Source organism: Hemitrygon akajei, chromosome 9 (assembly GCF_048418815.1).
Source record: "Hemitrygon akajei chromosome 9, sHemAka1.3, whole genome shotgun sequence".
Lineage (NCBI taxonomy): Eukaryota > Metazoa > Chordata > Chondrichthyes > Myliobatiformes > Dasyatidae > Hemitrygon > Hemitrygon akajei.
The window spans coordinates 46,057,765-46,072,012 of record NC_133132.1 but is presented as its reverse complement, the minus strand read 5'-3'; the positions used below and the strand labels follow the sequence as shown (position 1 = coordinate 46,072,012).

At 40.7% G+C, this 14,248-nt stretch overlaps 2 protein-coding genes across 2 annotated transcripts in view; both read right to left on the bottom strand.

The window, feature by feature from the left end:
• Positions 1-2,092, bottom strand: part of LOC140733071 (uncharacterized) — a 142,662-nt gene extending 140,570 nt beyond the window's left edge. Inside the window, exon 1 of the mRNA XM_073055889.1 lies at positions 1,972-2,092. The gene's annotated coding sequence lies outside the window, so the exon portion shown is untranslated. The remainder of the gene's footprint in view (positions 1-1,971) is intronic.
• Positions 234-13,213, bottom strand: ccdc162 (coiled-coil domain containing 162). The gene is made up of 6 exons (XM_073055342.1): positions 13,075-13,213; positions 11,149-11,221; positions 4,942-5,052; positions 2,770-2,883; positions 1,972-2,166; positions 234-452 (listed from the first exon to the last, which is right to left on the bottom strand). Exons 1-6 carry the CDS (start codon positions 13,209-13,211, stop codon positions 234-236), a joined length of 849 nt encoding a protein of 282 aa, XP_072911443.1. The 5' UTR covers positions 13,212-13,213.
• Positions 13,214-14,248: the final 1,035 nt, after the last annotated feature.

The following is a 14,248-nucleotide window of genomic DNA, read 5'->3' as shown; positions in this document are numbered from 1 at the left end:
CATCGGATTCCTCCTTCTCCAGCCTCTGACCTTTCCCTCCCACTTGACTTCACCTGTCACCTTCCAGCGAGCCTCTTTGTCCAGCTTGCTCTCTGTCCAGAATCAGACCCTGTCTCTCTAAATGTTGGTAGATATTGTCTCTTAGGATCTCCGTTTGGGTATTTTTAAAAAAAAATTCTAATACTCAATCTGGCTTGCCAAGATGCAAAAGGGGTCGAGCTTCAGGAACAGGTCTAATCTTCTCCAGATGCTGACCCACTCTGCTGCTTCCCATTGACCAGATTCTCCTTCAGGAACTTATCAAATTTCTGTGCAGCTTTTAAGTCTCCTAGATCATCTCCTGCTAGGGCTTCAGTTATCAGTTTCATCACCTCCTGCTGTGGGTGCCACTTGTGGGGTATTAAGGTCCGAGTACTGAAGTCAACTGGTTTGGTATCCCTATATGCCTGCACCTGTGTGTGTGTTACCCATGCAATGTCTAATATATGCACCAAAAGTACACTGCTGGGTGGCTTGGTGCACATTGTTCTCCCAGGTGAAACAATACAGCAAATGTATTGTTGTATACAGCAAACAATACATTTTTTTAAATTAGTACCCAATGTTGTGAGACAGCTCAGGACATCTGGCTATGCAGAGTCAATACGCCTTTGAGACCGTTTTATAGCTGAGGGAGCAATCTAGAGTAGCAGCCATGCAGTTTGGCAAGTGTGTGCTTTCCTACTTTATGTTCAATATAAAAGTGGAAAATTGACCATCTGTAATTCAGAGTGCCAAATTATACTTGTGCAGTTCAGCAGTGACAAGTTCTCATCAGTTCTCATGATTTTTCCAAGTCTATATTTTCATTTTATAAAATTCCTCAATGAAGTAACCAGAATGAAAATAACTTCTAAACATAAATGGCACATCTTCATTTCTTAGAAATGTTTCCAAAAGGCATAATAGGATTGCAGGCATATAGAACAGCCAGTACTAATAATTTGGGTGATGGGGTGGAGATACGTCTCTACCAAAGGAACATAAGAAATAGGAGCAGGAGTCGGCCATCTGGCTCATCGAGCCTGCTCCGCCATTCAATAAGATAATGGCTGATCTGGCCATGGACTCATTTCTACCTACCTGCCTTTTTCCCTTAACCCTTAATTCCCCTACTATGTAAAAATCTATCCAACTTTGTCTTAAATATATTTACTGAGGTAGTCTCCACTGTTTCACTGGGCAGAGAAATCCACAGATGCACTACTCTCTAGGAAAAGCAGTTCCTCATCTCTGTCCTAAATCTACTCCCCCGAATCTTGAGGCTATGTTCCCTAACTCTATTCTCCCCTAACAATGGAAACTACTTTTTTGCCTCGATCTTATCTATCCCTTTCATAATTTTATGTGTTTCTATAAGATCTCCTCTCATTCTTCTGAATTCCAGCGAGTGCAGTCCCAGGCGATTCAATCTCTCCTCATAGTCTAATCCCCTCATCTCTGGAATCAACCTGGTGAGCCTCATCTGCACTGCCTCCAAAGCCAGTACATCCTTCCTCGAGTAAGGAGACCAGAACTGCACGCAGTACTCCCGGTGCAGCCTCACCAGTACCCTATAGAGTTAAAACATAACCTCCCTGCTCTTAAATTCAGTCCCTATAGCAATGAAGACCAACATTCCATTTGCCTTCTTCACCTGCAAACCGACCAACCTTTTGTGATTCATGCACAAGCACTCCCAAGGAGGTGTAAGACACTCCTTCCCTCCGCTAGCCACCTGGTGCATATCACAGGCCCTGGTTACGCAACCTCTGACACCAGGCAGACAATCTCTGAAGAGTATTGATAACGGCTGGGGTCACCCGTCTTGTAAAGACAATGCCCAGAAGTAGGCAATGGCAAACCACTTCTGGAGAACAGCCTCATGATATTGTGATCGCCCACGTCATACGACACAGCACATAATGATGATGAGTACTAATAACGTCTTACCCTTAAGTAGTTGTGAATAGTTGTGACAGAATAGAAATGGCACACCAGCCATTGCAGATAGATAATTACATCCTCTTGTGTCACACATCTACTGGGATTCCCTGCTTCTGTCAAAAGGCATTCGCGGGCTATTGAAAGCCTTTGAGCCCTTTGAACAGCATCATCATATTCTTTCATAATATGAGAAATCTGTTTCTGAAAAATACAAATAGAAGAAGGTTAATTGAGATAAGAGCTTTCAAAATGACAGCTGCCCAATCCAAGGAAGACTGCTTTGTCTCTATTCTGGTTAATATTTAGCTGGAAGTACAAACAGGAAGCATACATGTTATTAAATACTGTCCATGATTTACATACAAGCTCAGCACTCAGATTTCCATATTACCAGCAGAAAATCATGAGTTGTTGTAATGACAACAAAGTTTCATGCATTGATTTCCAGCCTGTAGACTCTCAACAACTTAGTGTTCCCTAGCTTGCAAAAACATATCTGTGTTCACTATTCAACATTAACCAAGCCAGTCCTAAAGAACTTGATGGGTAATTACATCTGGAAAAACCTTGAACTGGCTTCAACAATTACAGGAATACCAAGATTCAGTATAAATTTGTACAATGTGAACAGAACAAAGCTGAGCTCCATCTGATCTCAGAAAAGTGCTATGAACTGCCCTTAAATTACTGTGCTGAAAAGCACAATATAATGTCCGACACAGCTTAAGGCAGCAGAAAGATTTTCTGTAGTGACTGCATGCACTACATGTTATTAAAGAGCTAAGGTTTTAACTTAAGCCTTACCTTGTAGAGGGGATAAAGTTGCTCAATATGCTTTGTATGCCGACAAAACCTTTCCCACCGGAGCATGTGCAGATACTTGCACTGAACTAGCTGGTGAATCCGATCTGTAAAAAACTGTAGCAGAAAAAATAAGAACACAGGCAAATCAGTGGGATTAGTTTGACAACTTTCACCAAACAAAAATCTAAGAGGCAAGAATGAACCAGCCTTAAAATGAAACCGCAAAATGCCGAAGATGGAACAGCAAGCGTGGGAAGAGAAACTGTCTGGCCAATTGAGTATTTAGAGCAGTTCAGTTTTGATTTCTCATTTCAATTATCTACAATCCACTTTTATTTCCCAACCATCTATTTCATGAGATGGATAAAGACTTCACTAACAAGTAGTTCTGACCACACCAGAAGAAGTAAAATTTAGTTTAAATAATTCCATTTCATTATCTTGTCACTTTGCTGATAAAACAACCATTGACATTTTTAACCAGAAGATATCTCCACAATCACCTGCCAGGAGAAGTTGCCCCTGTGGAGCTCGACAACACAGAAATGGGCTCTTTGGCCTATCAAGCCCATGCTGAACATAACATCCAACTTCCGTGCTCAATAATTTGATTTATGAAGGCCAATGTTGCAAAAGCTCTCTTTATGCCTCTTTCTACCTGTGACACCACTCGCAAGGAACTATGGATCTGTATTCCCAGATCATTTTGTTCCACCGCATTCCCCTGTGCCCTACTGCTCACTGTGCAAGTCATACCATGGCCTGTCCTCCCAAATTGCAACACCTCAGACTTGACTCTATTAAATTCCATCTGCCATTTTCAGCCCATTTTCTCAAATGGTCCAGATCCTGCTACAAGCTTTGATAGTCTTCCTTACTGTCTACTACACACCCAAACCCACTGTCATCCAGAAATCTGGAGATCCAGTTTACCCCATTATCATTCAGATTATCGATATAGATGACAAATAACCATGGACCCAGCACCGATCCCTGATGTATATCACTAGACACAGGCCTACAGTCAGAGAGACAACCATCTACTACAGCTCTCTGGCTTCTCCCAAGAAGCCATTGTTGAATCTAATTTACTACTTCATCCTGAATGCAAAGTAATTTAACCTAGACATAGTCAAGGCATTGCTACTGTTCATTTAGACATTGTCTGCTGACTTTCTTCAACTTCCCTGGTAACCTCCTCAAAAAATTCCATAATATTGATCAGACACAAACTACCATTCACAAAGCCATATTGACTATCCCAAATCAAACCGCATTTATCCAAATACTTACATATCCTGTGTCTTAGAATAGCTTCCAATAATTTAACTACTAATGGTGTCAGGCTCACTACTCTATAAATTCCCAGCTTATTCAGAGAAACTTTCTTGAACAACAGGACACCGTTAGTTATCCTCCAATCCTCTGGCACCTCACCCATTAAAGATGTTTTAAATACATCTGCCACAGCCTCTGTAATTTCTGCATTGGCCTCACATAATGTCCAAGGAGACACCTTGTCAGGCCCTGGGATTTATCCATTCTGTTTTGCCTCAAGACAAGAGGCATCTCCTCTTTGGTAACCAGATACGGTCAATGACCTCACTACAGCTTTGCCTTAGTTCTATAGACTCTATGTCTGTCTCCGGAGTAAAATCAGATCTCCCCCATCTCTTCCAGCCTCCTGCATTGATGAGCACACTGATCTTCGAGGGTTAACATATGAAAGGGTTAATGTATGAGGAGTGTTTGGTGGCTCTGGGCAGCTAGGGGTTAAATTGAAATGCAGAACCAGAAAGGTAATAATCTCTGGATTGTTACCTGAGCCACATGTAAATTGGCCCAGGGTTAATAAGATTAGGGAGCTAATTGCACAGCTCAAAGATTGGTATGGGAGAAGTGGGTTTGAATTTGAGGAAGGAGCCGTTCCGATGGGACAGGCTCCACCTGAACCATTGCACTGAAGCAGTGGGCAGAGGCCTGGGAGGCAGGGTTTCAGATGGAGGTGCTTCAAAAATGTATAGGGTTAGAGTATGTGTGAAGAAGTTTAATTGAGATGTATAAAACAAATAACAAGGGTCCTGGCACCGATCTCTGTAGTACATCACTAGTCATAGGCTTCGAACCACAACAGAACTCTCCACTTGTGAGGGTTGGAAAACTTTATGTTACCTGGTGGAGGAGAAGAGGCAAGCTATTGGCTGTGTACTCCGGTTTCAGGCAACTCTCCAGCTCTCTCTGCATTACATCTGCTTGGATTACAAGTTGTTTTGCTTCAGCCACCTACCAAATAAAGCAGCAAAAAAATGGAACCACCACCATTTTAGAAAATAGTTCAGGACTTCCGATGGATATTGAAATTCCGCATCTCCTACAATTTATTTGTTTGCGGCACACCTTTAACCTGCATTACCAGCCCTAGTTTTCTGAATTTCATGATCAAAAAAAAATCTATCTACACATTAAGATGTCTATAGTGGTGCACACTTCTTTTCTACACCACTTGATTCCCTATTTCTGACAACCTTTCCCACCTCTCTCCTATACTGGATTATGATTTTTGCATCTATTACGGCTTTTGCCAGTGTAAATTTGTCACTCTTGTGATTGCATGATTTGATCATCTTCTCTCTGCCAATCATTCAAACCCCTTTTGAATTCATGACAGGTGACAATATTTTTCTAGTTTGTATAGTTTTAAATATCCATAAATGGGTTAATTAGAAGACTTAGAACAACAATACTCCTAACCTACAGGTTTTAGTTTTTACCTCTCTTTTAGCAAGGAGAGCAATCTTGCTTAAATGGTAGGAGTCTACCCCTCCTACACATCTTCAATGGCTACGTGATATTATGTCTTATTTAAATTTAGAGAAGATCCACTGCTCAGTCTTAAATTTGAAACAATCTTTTTATGATATCTGGGGACCTTTTCTAAATTACTTTTCCAATTTATAAAGTTTAACAGTGCACAGACTTTTATGTATATTTCTACCTTCTCTTCTTAAGCAAATATGGTTTTTTTTTCTAATTATCCATTATCATCCATCAGCTTTTTTCTTTGGTAGTTGGTAGGGGGTTGACTTGTTATATAAAAAAAATTCTTTTATGATGTATGACCTATCTTTAAATTTTTGATTACAGAGTGGTATACCTTTATGTATTATGCTATAACATTTTGATCAATTTTATTACAATATATGAATGTACACAATTTATGTTGAGATGTATCTATGTATTGCACTCTGTAAATCTTGTTTTTTCTTCTGAATAAAAATATTGTAAAAAGAACAACAGTTTTAAATCTCACGTTTTTTGTGTGATTCAGATCCTAAGTATATCTGTATGGAACAATGGAATACTGATGCCATAGAATCTACCAATCCATGGACAATAAAGCAGCAAAAAAATGGAACCACCACCATTTTAGAAAATAGTTCAGGACTTCTGATGGACATTGAAATTCCGAATCTCCTACAATTTATTTGTTTGCAGCACACCTTTAACCTGCATTACCAGCCCTAGTTTTCTGAATTTCATGATCAAAAAAAAAGACATTCCCTGTCTACTCTATTCAGGCCTCTCATAATCTTATAAAAACTCTATCAGATCTCCCCTCAGCTTCTGCTGCTCTGGAGAAAGCAACCCAAGTTTGTCCAGCCTCTCATGATAGCACGTGCTCTCTAGCCAGGCAGCATCCTGGTAAACCTCTTCTGCACCCTCCACAAAGCCTCAACATCCTTCCACTGGTGGGGCGATAAGAATGAATGCAATACTCCAGGTGTGGCCTAACCAGAATTCTATAAATCTGCAACATAACCTTTTGAGTTTTGAACTCAATGCCTCAACTAATAAAAGCATGGATTTCATAAGCCTCAAACACGAGGAAAATGTGCAGCTGCTGGAAATTCAAGCAACGCGCACAAAATGCTGGTGGAATGCAGCAGGCCAGGCAGCATCTATAGGAAGAAGTACAGTCAATGTTTCGGGCCGAGACGTCAACTGTACTTCTTCCTATCGATGCTGCCTGGCCTGCTGTGTTCCACCAGCATTTTGTGTGCGTTGCTTGATTCCATAAGCCTTCTTAGTCGCCCTATCGACCTGTGTAGCCATTGAATTTGCCTACCTTAAAACTGACTCAACCTGCATGTTAACCTTTCAGGAACTCTGCACTTGGATTCCCAAGTCCCTTTGGACCTGTTATTTCTGATTTGCCCCCCCCCCCCCCCCCCACCACCATTTAGAAAACAGACTACACTTTTATTTCTTCTACCAAAATGCATGGCCATGCATTTCCCTACACTGCATTGTCTGCCAATTCTTTACTCCTTCCCCTAATCTCAAGTCCTTCTGCAGATTCCCTACTTCCTCAACACTAACAGCCCCTCTACCTACCTTTGTATCATCCACAAACTTGGCCACAAAGCATTAAATTTCATCATCCAGATCATTACCATATCACATGAAAGGTAGTGGACCAGACACCGAACCCTCCGGAACACCACTAATCACTGGCAGTCAACTAAACAAGGCCCCTTTATTCCACCCTTTGCCTTCTGCCAGTCAGCCAATCCATGCTAGTATCTTTCCTGTAGGACTATGCGCTCTCCTCTTGTGAAGCAGCCTCATGTGCTCACGTCAAAGGCCTTCTGAAATCAGGTACGCAACATTCACTGGCTCTCCTTTGTCTACCCTGCCTGTTATTTCCTCAAAGAATTCCAACAGATTTGTCAGGTAACATTTCCATTAAGCAAACCCTGCTGACTTTGGCCTATTTTATGACGTGCCTCCCTGGAACCTCATCTTATCAACTACTGAATTCAGGCTAAACGGCCTATAATTTCCTGTCTTTTAGCTCTCTCCCTTTTTAAAAAAGTGGAGTGACATTTGCAATTTTCCATTCCTCCAGAACTGTGCAATCCTTTCTTCCTTTTTGTTTTTGCTTGTGGTACTTAAGTCCAAACACAAATGTTCCAGGTGTAGTTTTGTGGAAAATTACCTCCTAATCTTGATAGACCCCGTTTGCACAAAACATCAGCTCTTGAGGACATATTTTAGCTTTCAAGGCATATACAGTGCCTATAGAAAGAATTCAACCCCCTTGGAAATTTTCATATTTTAATATTTTACAACAGTGAATCACAGTGGATTTAATTTGATTTTTTGACACAATCAACAGAAAAAGATTCTTCCATGTCAAAGTGAAAATAGATCTCTACAAAGTGATCCAAATTAATTACAAATATAAAACAAAATACGGTAATTGATTACATAAGTTTTCATTTCCTTCAAGTCAGTATTTAGTAGATGCACCTTTGGCAGCAATTACAGCTGTGAATCTGTGTGGATAGGTCTATTAGCTTTGCACATCTGGGACACTGCAACTTTTCTCCATTCTCTTTAAAAAGCTGCTCAAGCGCTGTCAGATTGCATGGAGATCATGAGTGAACACCTCTTTTCAAGTCCAACCACAAATTCTCAGCTGGATTGAGGTCTGGACTCTGGCTTAGCCACTCCAGGACATTAACTTTGTTTGTAAGTCATTCCTGTGTAGCTTTGGCTTTATGCTTGAGGCCACTGTCTTGCTGGAAAACAAATCTTCTCCCAAGTTGCCGTTCTCTATTAGACTGCATCAGGTTTTCCTCCAGGATTTCCCTGTGTTTCGCTGCATTTATTTTACCCTCTACCTTCCCAACCCTTCCAGGGTCTGTTGCAGTGAAGCATTCCCACAACATGATGCAGCCACCACCATGCTTCACGGTAGTTTTTGATGATGTGCATTGTTTGCCTTATGTCAAACAGAGCGTTTAGTCTGATGGCCAAAAGCTCAACTTTGGATTTATCAAACAATAGAACCTTCATCTAGTTGACTTCAGAATCCCCCACATGCCTTCTGGCAAACTCCAGCCAAGATTTCTTGTGAGGTTTTTTTCCCCTCAATAGTGACGTTCTCTTTGCCACTCTCACATAAAGCTATGACTGTTGTAGGGCCCGGGGCAACCATTGTTGCATATGTAGTCTCTCCCATCTCAGCCACTGAAACTTCTAACTCATCTAGAGTTGTCATAGTTCTCTTGGTGGCCTCCCTCACTAGTCCCCTTCTTGCACAGTCACTCGGTGTTTGAGGATGGCCTGCTCTTGGCTGATTTACAGCTGTGCCATATTCTTTCTATTTCCTGATGATTGGCTTAACTGTACTCCAAGGGATATTCAGTGACTTGGAAATTTTCTTGAATCCAGCTCCTGACTTGTGCTTTTCAATAACCATTTTCTGGAGTTACTTGGAGTGTTCTTTTGTCTTCATGGTGTAGTTTTTGCCAGAATACTGACTCACCAGCAGTTGGACCTTCCAGACACAGGTGTATTTTTACTACAATCAATTGAAACACCTTGTTTACCCACAGGTCTCCAAAAACAGATCTCTATTTAACTAATTATGTGACTTCCAAAACCAATTCATCACCAGTGATGATTTGGTGTGTCATTTTAAAGGGGGGGGGGGTTGCTTATTCAATCAAGTATTTTGTGATTTATATTTGTAATTAATTTAGATGACTTTGTAGAGGCCTGTTTTCACTTCGACATGAAAGTTTTTTTGTTGACCAGTGTCAAAAAACGCCAAATTTTGTGATTCAATGTTGAAAAACAATAAACATGAAAACTTCCGGGGGGGGGGGGGGGTGAATACTTTTTATAGGCACATTATTCCATCCTGCATGTGAGGAAGTGCCTGCCTTCTACTTCAGCAACCTCCCTAATCTTGGAGGCAAAACAACCTATTTAGTGAGAAACTATTCACATAGAGCCACATTCCACCACTCCTTGGTACTCTGTTCATTGCCCAGGAAGCAGTTCCATCTCCCTCTGATATTCCTTACTTTCCTCATTTGTTTTTGAGCCAGTAAACATTGTCCCCAAAAATAACTAACTCTTTCCTAGAACTATGATGCATCTCCATATAGCTGCACAGCTAGGAAAAAAACCATCATTCCCCACTGACTCCTGGGGGATCCTCAGCCCGTGTCCATTCAAGTTGGAGAAAGAACATTCGAGATGGTATTGGAGAATCTTGAATCCATCATGAGCAAACAGAAGAAGCAGAAGGATTACACCACACATAAAGTACCCCATCAGGTACCTCCTGCTGCATCTCTGGAAAAATCTGTAGCTGTACACTGGCCTCATCCATCACCTTGAGAACCCATAAAACTATAGAGCAGGGGCTCCCAGCCAGGGGTCCACAGACCTCTTAGTTAATGGTAAGGGGTCCATGGTATATAAAAAAGATTGGGAACATATGCTGTAGAAGCTTCATACACAGGAATTAGTACACCCTACTTGTGCTAAAGTGCCTACCTTCTGCTGCCAACCATCTTCCTCCACTTGTCAGCCCTCTCTGCTTCTCTTCTTAATAGATTACTGACTTTGTCAGTTATTAATTACACAATATAGCATTTCAATAATATTCCTCTATAATGAATAAGCAGGTTGAATATCTTCCTGATCATTAACTTCTCATTATCATTAAACAGGTCCTCATCGGAACCTCTAATTCTTCAGTAGGACATTTAGACCATTTCCTTCCATGGTACCAGGCCAAGTTCAAGTAAAATAGAAGAAACATATCTAACCACACCTCAAGAGGACTTCAAACCTTGCCATGGTCTGGAGGCTTGCATGCCTCAATGACCCAGAGACGGGAGTCAGGGCTTTATGCTTTGACTCTTGGTAGGGTCACTCATGCCAAACAGGTCAAAGGGTAGAGGCCAGACTAAGAGTGGTCCACTGGTCCTCCAGGTTCGGGGGCGGGGGGGGGGGGGGGGGGTGGGGGGGGAGAGGTTCAGCTCAGGTTTAACAACCCTGACTGGTTATACAAACAGCAATGCAGAATCCTTCTACATCTAATTGCCATGGTAATTCCTGAGTTCTCCACCCAGACTTGCATGACTGACTGTAGTGAAAACTGAGAGGAAGCTATTGACATGATGAAGGAAGCCCTGGACACTGCCAGAGATGGAGGACCTTCATTGTTGCTCCAAATGCTAGCAGCATAACAGGCAGTAAGTAAATAGCTACATCAAAGACAATTGAGAAAACTTCAATAATCTTACTGGGATAGAAAACTGAGAGAGAAATTAGTTTCCAAATATCAAGATGAAGAACCGTTCTTTGTTCCAGAGAGACAACAGTGGGCAAGAGTGTGGTAGAAGGGTAAAGACTAAACACCCTGACAATAGCCACTGGAGGTAGTGGACCCTGGGTGCTCCATCAATATAAGGCTACTTGTTGCCCATTTCTCCCACAAAACCAAAACCCAGTGAGGCACAATATTGCCATGTGCTACTCCCCAGACTAAGTTCACGATTTCTGATATTTTACCTGCAATCCTTTCTTTAGGAGCAGTTCTCGTTCCTTTCTGATATAGGAAACATCCTTCGGTATGCTAACAGAACTGGAAAAAATAAATCAAACTGTTAATACATAAAAATGTCAACCTGAAAGTAATTAGAATATTCTGTTGTGCAGCACAAAGGATGCTGCAATGTTTAATGTTAATTTTGTTATATTTTATTTGTATTTATTTGCAAAATAAACATTTATTATTTCTTTTCAATTCACAAAGGGTTAGCTTATTATAGTCAAGGAATCTGTTCATTTGTAATATTTTTATAATCATTGTCATGAGAGCTCTGAATCTGAAACTAGTTGCAATTGTTCAGATCCAGAAGAACAAAATAATATGAATATTACTACAGACCTAACCAGCTTATTCAGAGAAATATTCTGTACTTTAAATCCCAACAGTTTCCTCCTAAAGTCAGAAGACATTTTAGAGTAAGAAAACATATAGCTATGTTTGTAACTATATGAAGCTTGGCAAGGAAGTGAAGTTAGACTCATTTGGATTTAAACCAAAGTGTTTTCGCTCTAACGAGATGCAATCACTTTGCCAGAATTATGTTTAACCTCAACTCCAAATTACTATTATGCTGGACTACTGGTTGAAAGCTTGAATTATTCCACAGTAATGTTTTCTTTTAATCTATTCCTCAGCATGCCAATGCCAAGGTAGTCACTAGTTGCTCATCTCAGATAACCCTTGAGAAGAAGACGATGATGAGTCACCTTTACAAACTGCTGTGTCCCTTCTAGTGAAGGTATTTCCTTCAGCTGACAGATAGGCAGCTCTGGAATTTAGATTCTATGATGAACAAATGGAGTTGTATTTATATATTAATCTGGAGTGTCATTTGGAAAGGAACTGCTAGGTGTTGGAGGTTTTTTGTAATAACATTTACAGGTTTTAGAGATCTGTGAGGTAATAAACTATGTTTTCCTATTGTTACAGCAAAGAACTCAGATAAGTGTGAAGCGGTTCATTTCAGTAGGTCAAATTTGAAGACAGAATATAATAGTAATGGCAAGACCCTTGGTAGACTTGAGGGGGACAGATAGAGTTGACGTGGATAGGCTCTTTCCATTGAGAGTAGGGGAGATTCAAACAAGAGGACATGAGTTGAGAGTTAGGGGGCAAAAGTTTAGAGGTAACATGAGGGGGAACTTCTTTACTCAGAGAGTGGTAGCTGTGTGGAACGAGCTTTCAGTAGAAGTGGTAGAGGCAGGTTCGACATTGTCATTAAAAAAAAAAATTGGATAGGTATATGGACAGGAAAGGAATGGAGGGTTATGGGCTGAGTGCAGGTCGGTGGGACTAGGTGAGAGTAAGCATTCGGCAAGGACTAGAAGGGCTGAAATGGCTGGTTTCTGTGCTGTAATTGTTATACGGTTATAACCATCCTACACACTGCCATATCATAGGGAAAAACATTCATACACCATAGCAACTGTCTTTCACAACTTCAGCAACATGCTGGACAGGGTTTTTCAATGATGCTAGGATTTACAACCTGGTTTACTTATACTTTTTCCTATATATAATAAAGATTAGTTTTTGTCACATGTACCTCGAAACATCAAAATATAGAGGGGAATGCACCACTTGTATCATAATTTACGATATGCTGGGGGCAGCCCACGTGCTTCCAGCGCCAACATAGCATGCCCACAACTAACCCTAATCCTTATGTCTTTTTGGAGTACGAGGGGAATCCGCAGCACTCAGAGGAAATTCACGCGGTCACGGAGAAAATGTACAAATTCAGTGGGAATTTTATCCCAGTCTTTCAATCCCGAGCACTGTAAAGATTTATGCTAACTGTTATACATGTGCCACCTACCACGTACATCTAAATTTGACATTAAAACACTGTCAATGGACCAATGTATATTATTACTAAATATTACCTGAAGGGTCGTGTTGGTGCTCCTTGTAATATCCCACTTTCCTCAATCTCTAGATTTAGTTCTGCCAGATCCGTTGCCAGTTTATTCTCCAAGATCTGTATCTTTGGACTATCAGAAACTTTATATGTTTCTCCCATCGTTGACAGCTATTAATCAGTGGAAACTAAATCAGATTTGGAATGCATTACCATTCAGAGAATAATATATATTTGTTTTAATTACTCATCTTAGTAGCAATTACAACAGTCATCATTCATGTATTTATCTGAAAATAACTTCTACTCAGCAAGAACACAATATTTAAATGTGGCATGACAATTCAACAGTAGCATTACAATAAATTGACTTTGAATTCTGATTTGATTTTGGACCAATTTTTAAATTCTATTTACATATAGAAAAAACATTTCAGGATGTATATTGTGTACATTTCTCTGACATAAAAATTGGACCTTTGAACCTTTGAACATAGAACATAATGCATTACAGACCCTACAGCGCATTACAGACCCTTCGACCCACGATGCTGTGCCAACATGTAACCTACACTAGAAACTGCCTAGAATTTCCCTACCGCATAGCCCTCCATTTTTCTAAGCTCCATCTACCTATTGTATAGTGTATTGTATAGTGCATGCATTCCACGCACCCACAACTCTGTGTGAAAAACTTACCTCTGACATCCCTCTTGTACCTACTTACAAACATCTTAATACAATGCACCCTCCTGTTAGCCAATTCAGCCCTGGGAAAAAGCCTCTGGTTATCCACACGATCAATGCCTCTTATCATTTTATACACCTTTATCAGGTCACCTCTCATCCTCTGTCGCTCCAAGGAAAAAAGGCCAAGTTCACTCAACCTATTCTCATAAGGCACACTCTCCAATCCAGGCAAAATCCTTGTAAAATTTCTCTACACGCTCTCTATAGTATCCACATCCTTCCTGCAGTGAGGTGACCAGAACTGAGCACAGTACTCCAAGTGGGGTCTGATCAAGGTCTTATATAGCTGTAACATTACCTCACGGCTCTTGAACTCAATCCCATGGTTGATGAAGACCAACACACACTATGCCTCTTAACAACACTGTCAATCTGTGCAGCAGCTTTGAGTGTCCAGTGGACATGGACCCAAGATCTCATTGACTCTCCACACTACCAAGAGCCTTGCC

Coding starts and splice junctions, on each gene's coding strand:
- ccdc162 (XM_073055342.1), bottom strand. CDS start 13,211: ATGGGAGAAACATATAAAGTTTCTGATAGTCCAAAGATACAGATCTTG. Junction 5,053..11,148: donor TCCTAAAGAAAGGATTGCAG/GTAAAATATCAG, acceptor TTTATTTGGTAG/GTGGCTGAAGCAAAACAACT. Junction 2,167..2,769: donor AACTTTATCCCCTCTACAAG/GTAAGGCTTAAG, acceptor TGTATTTTTCAG/AAACAGATTTCTCATATTAT.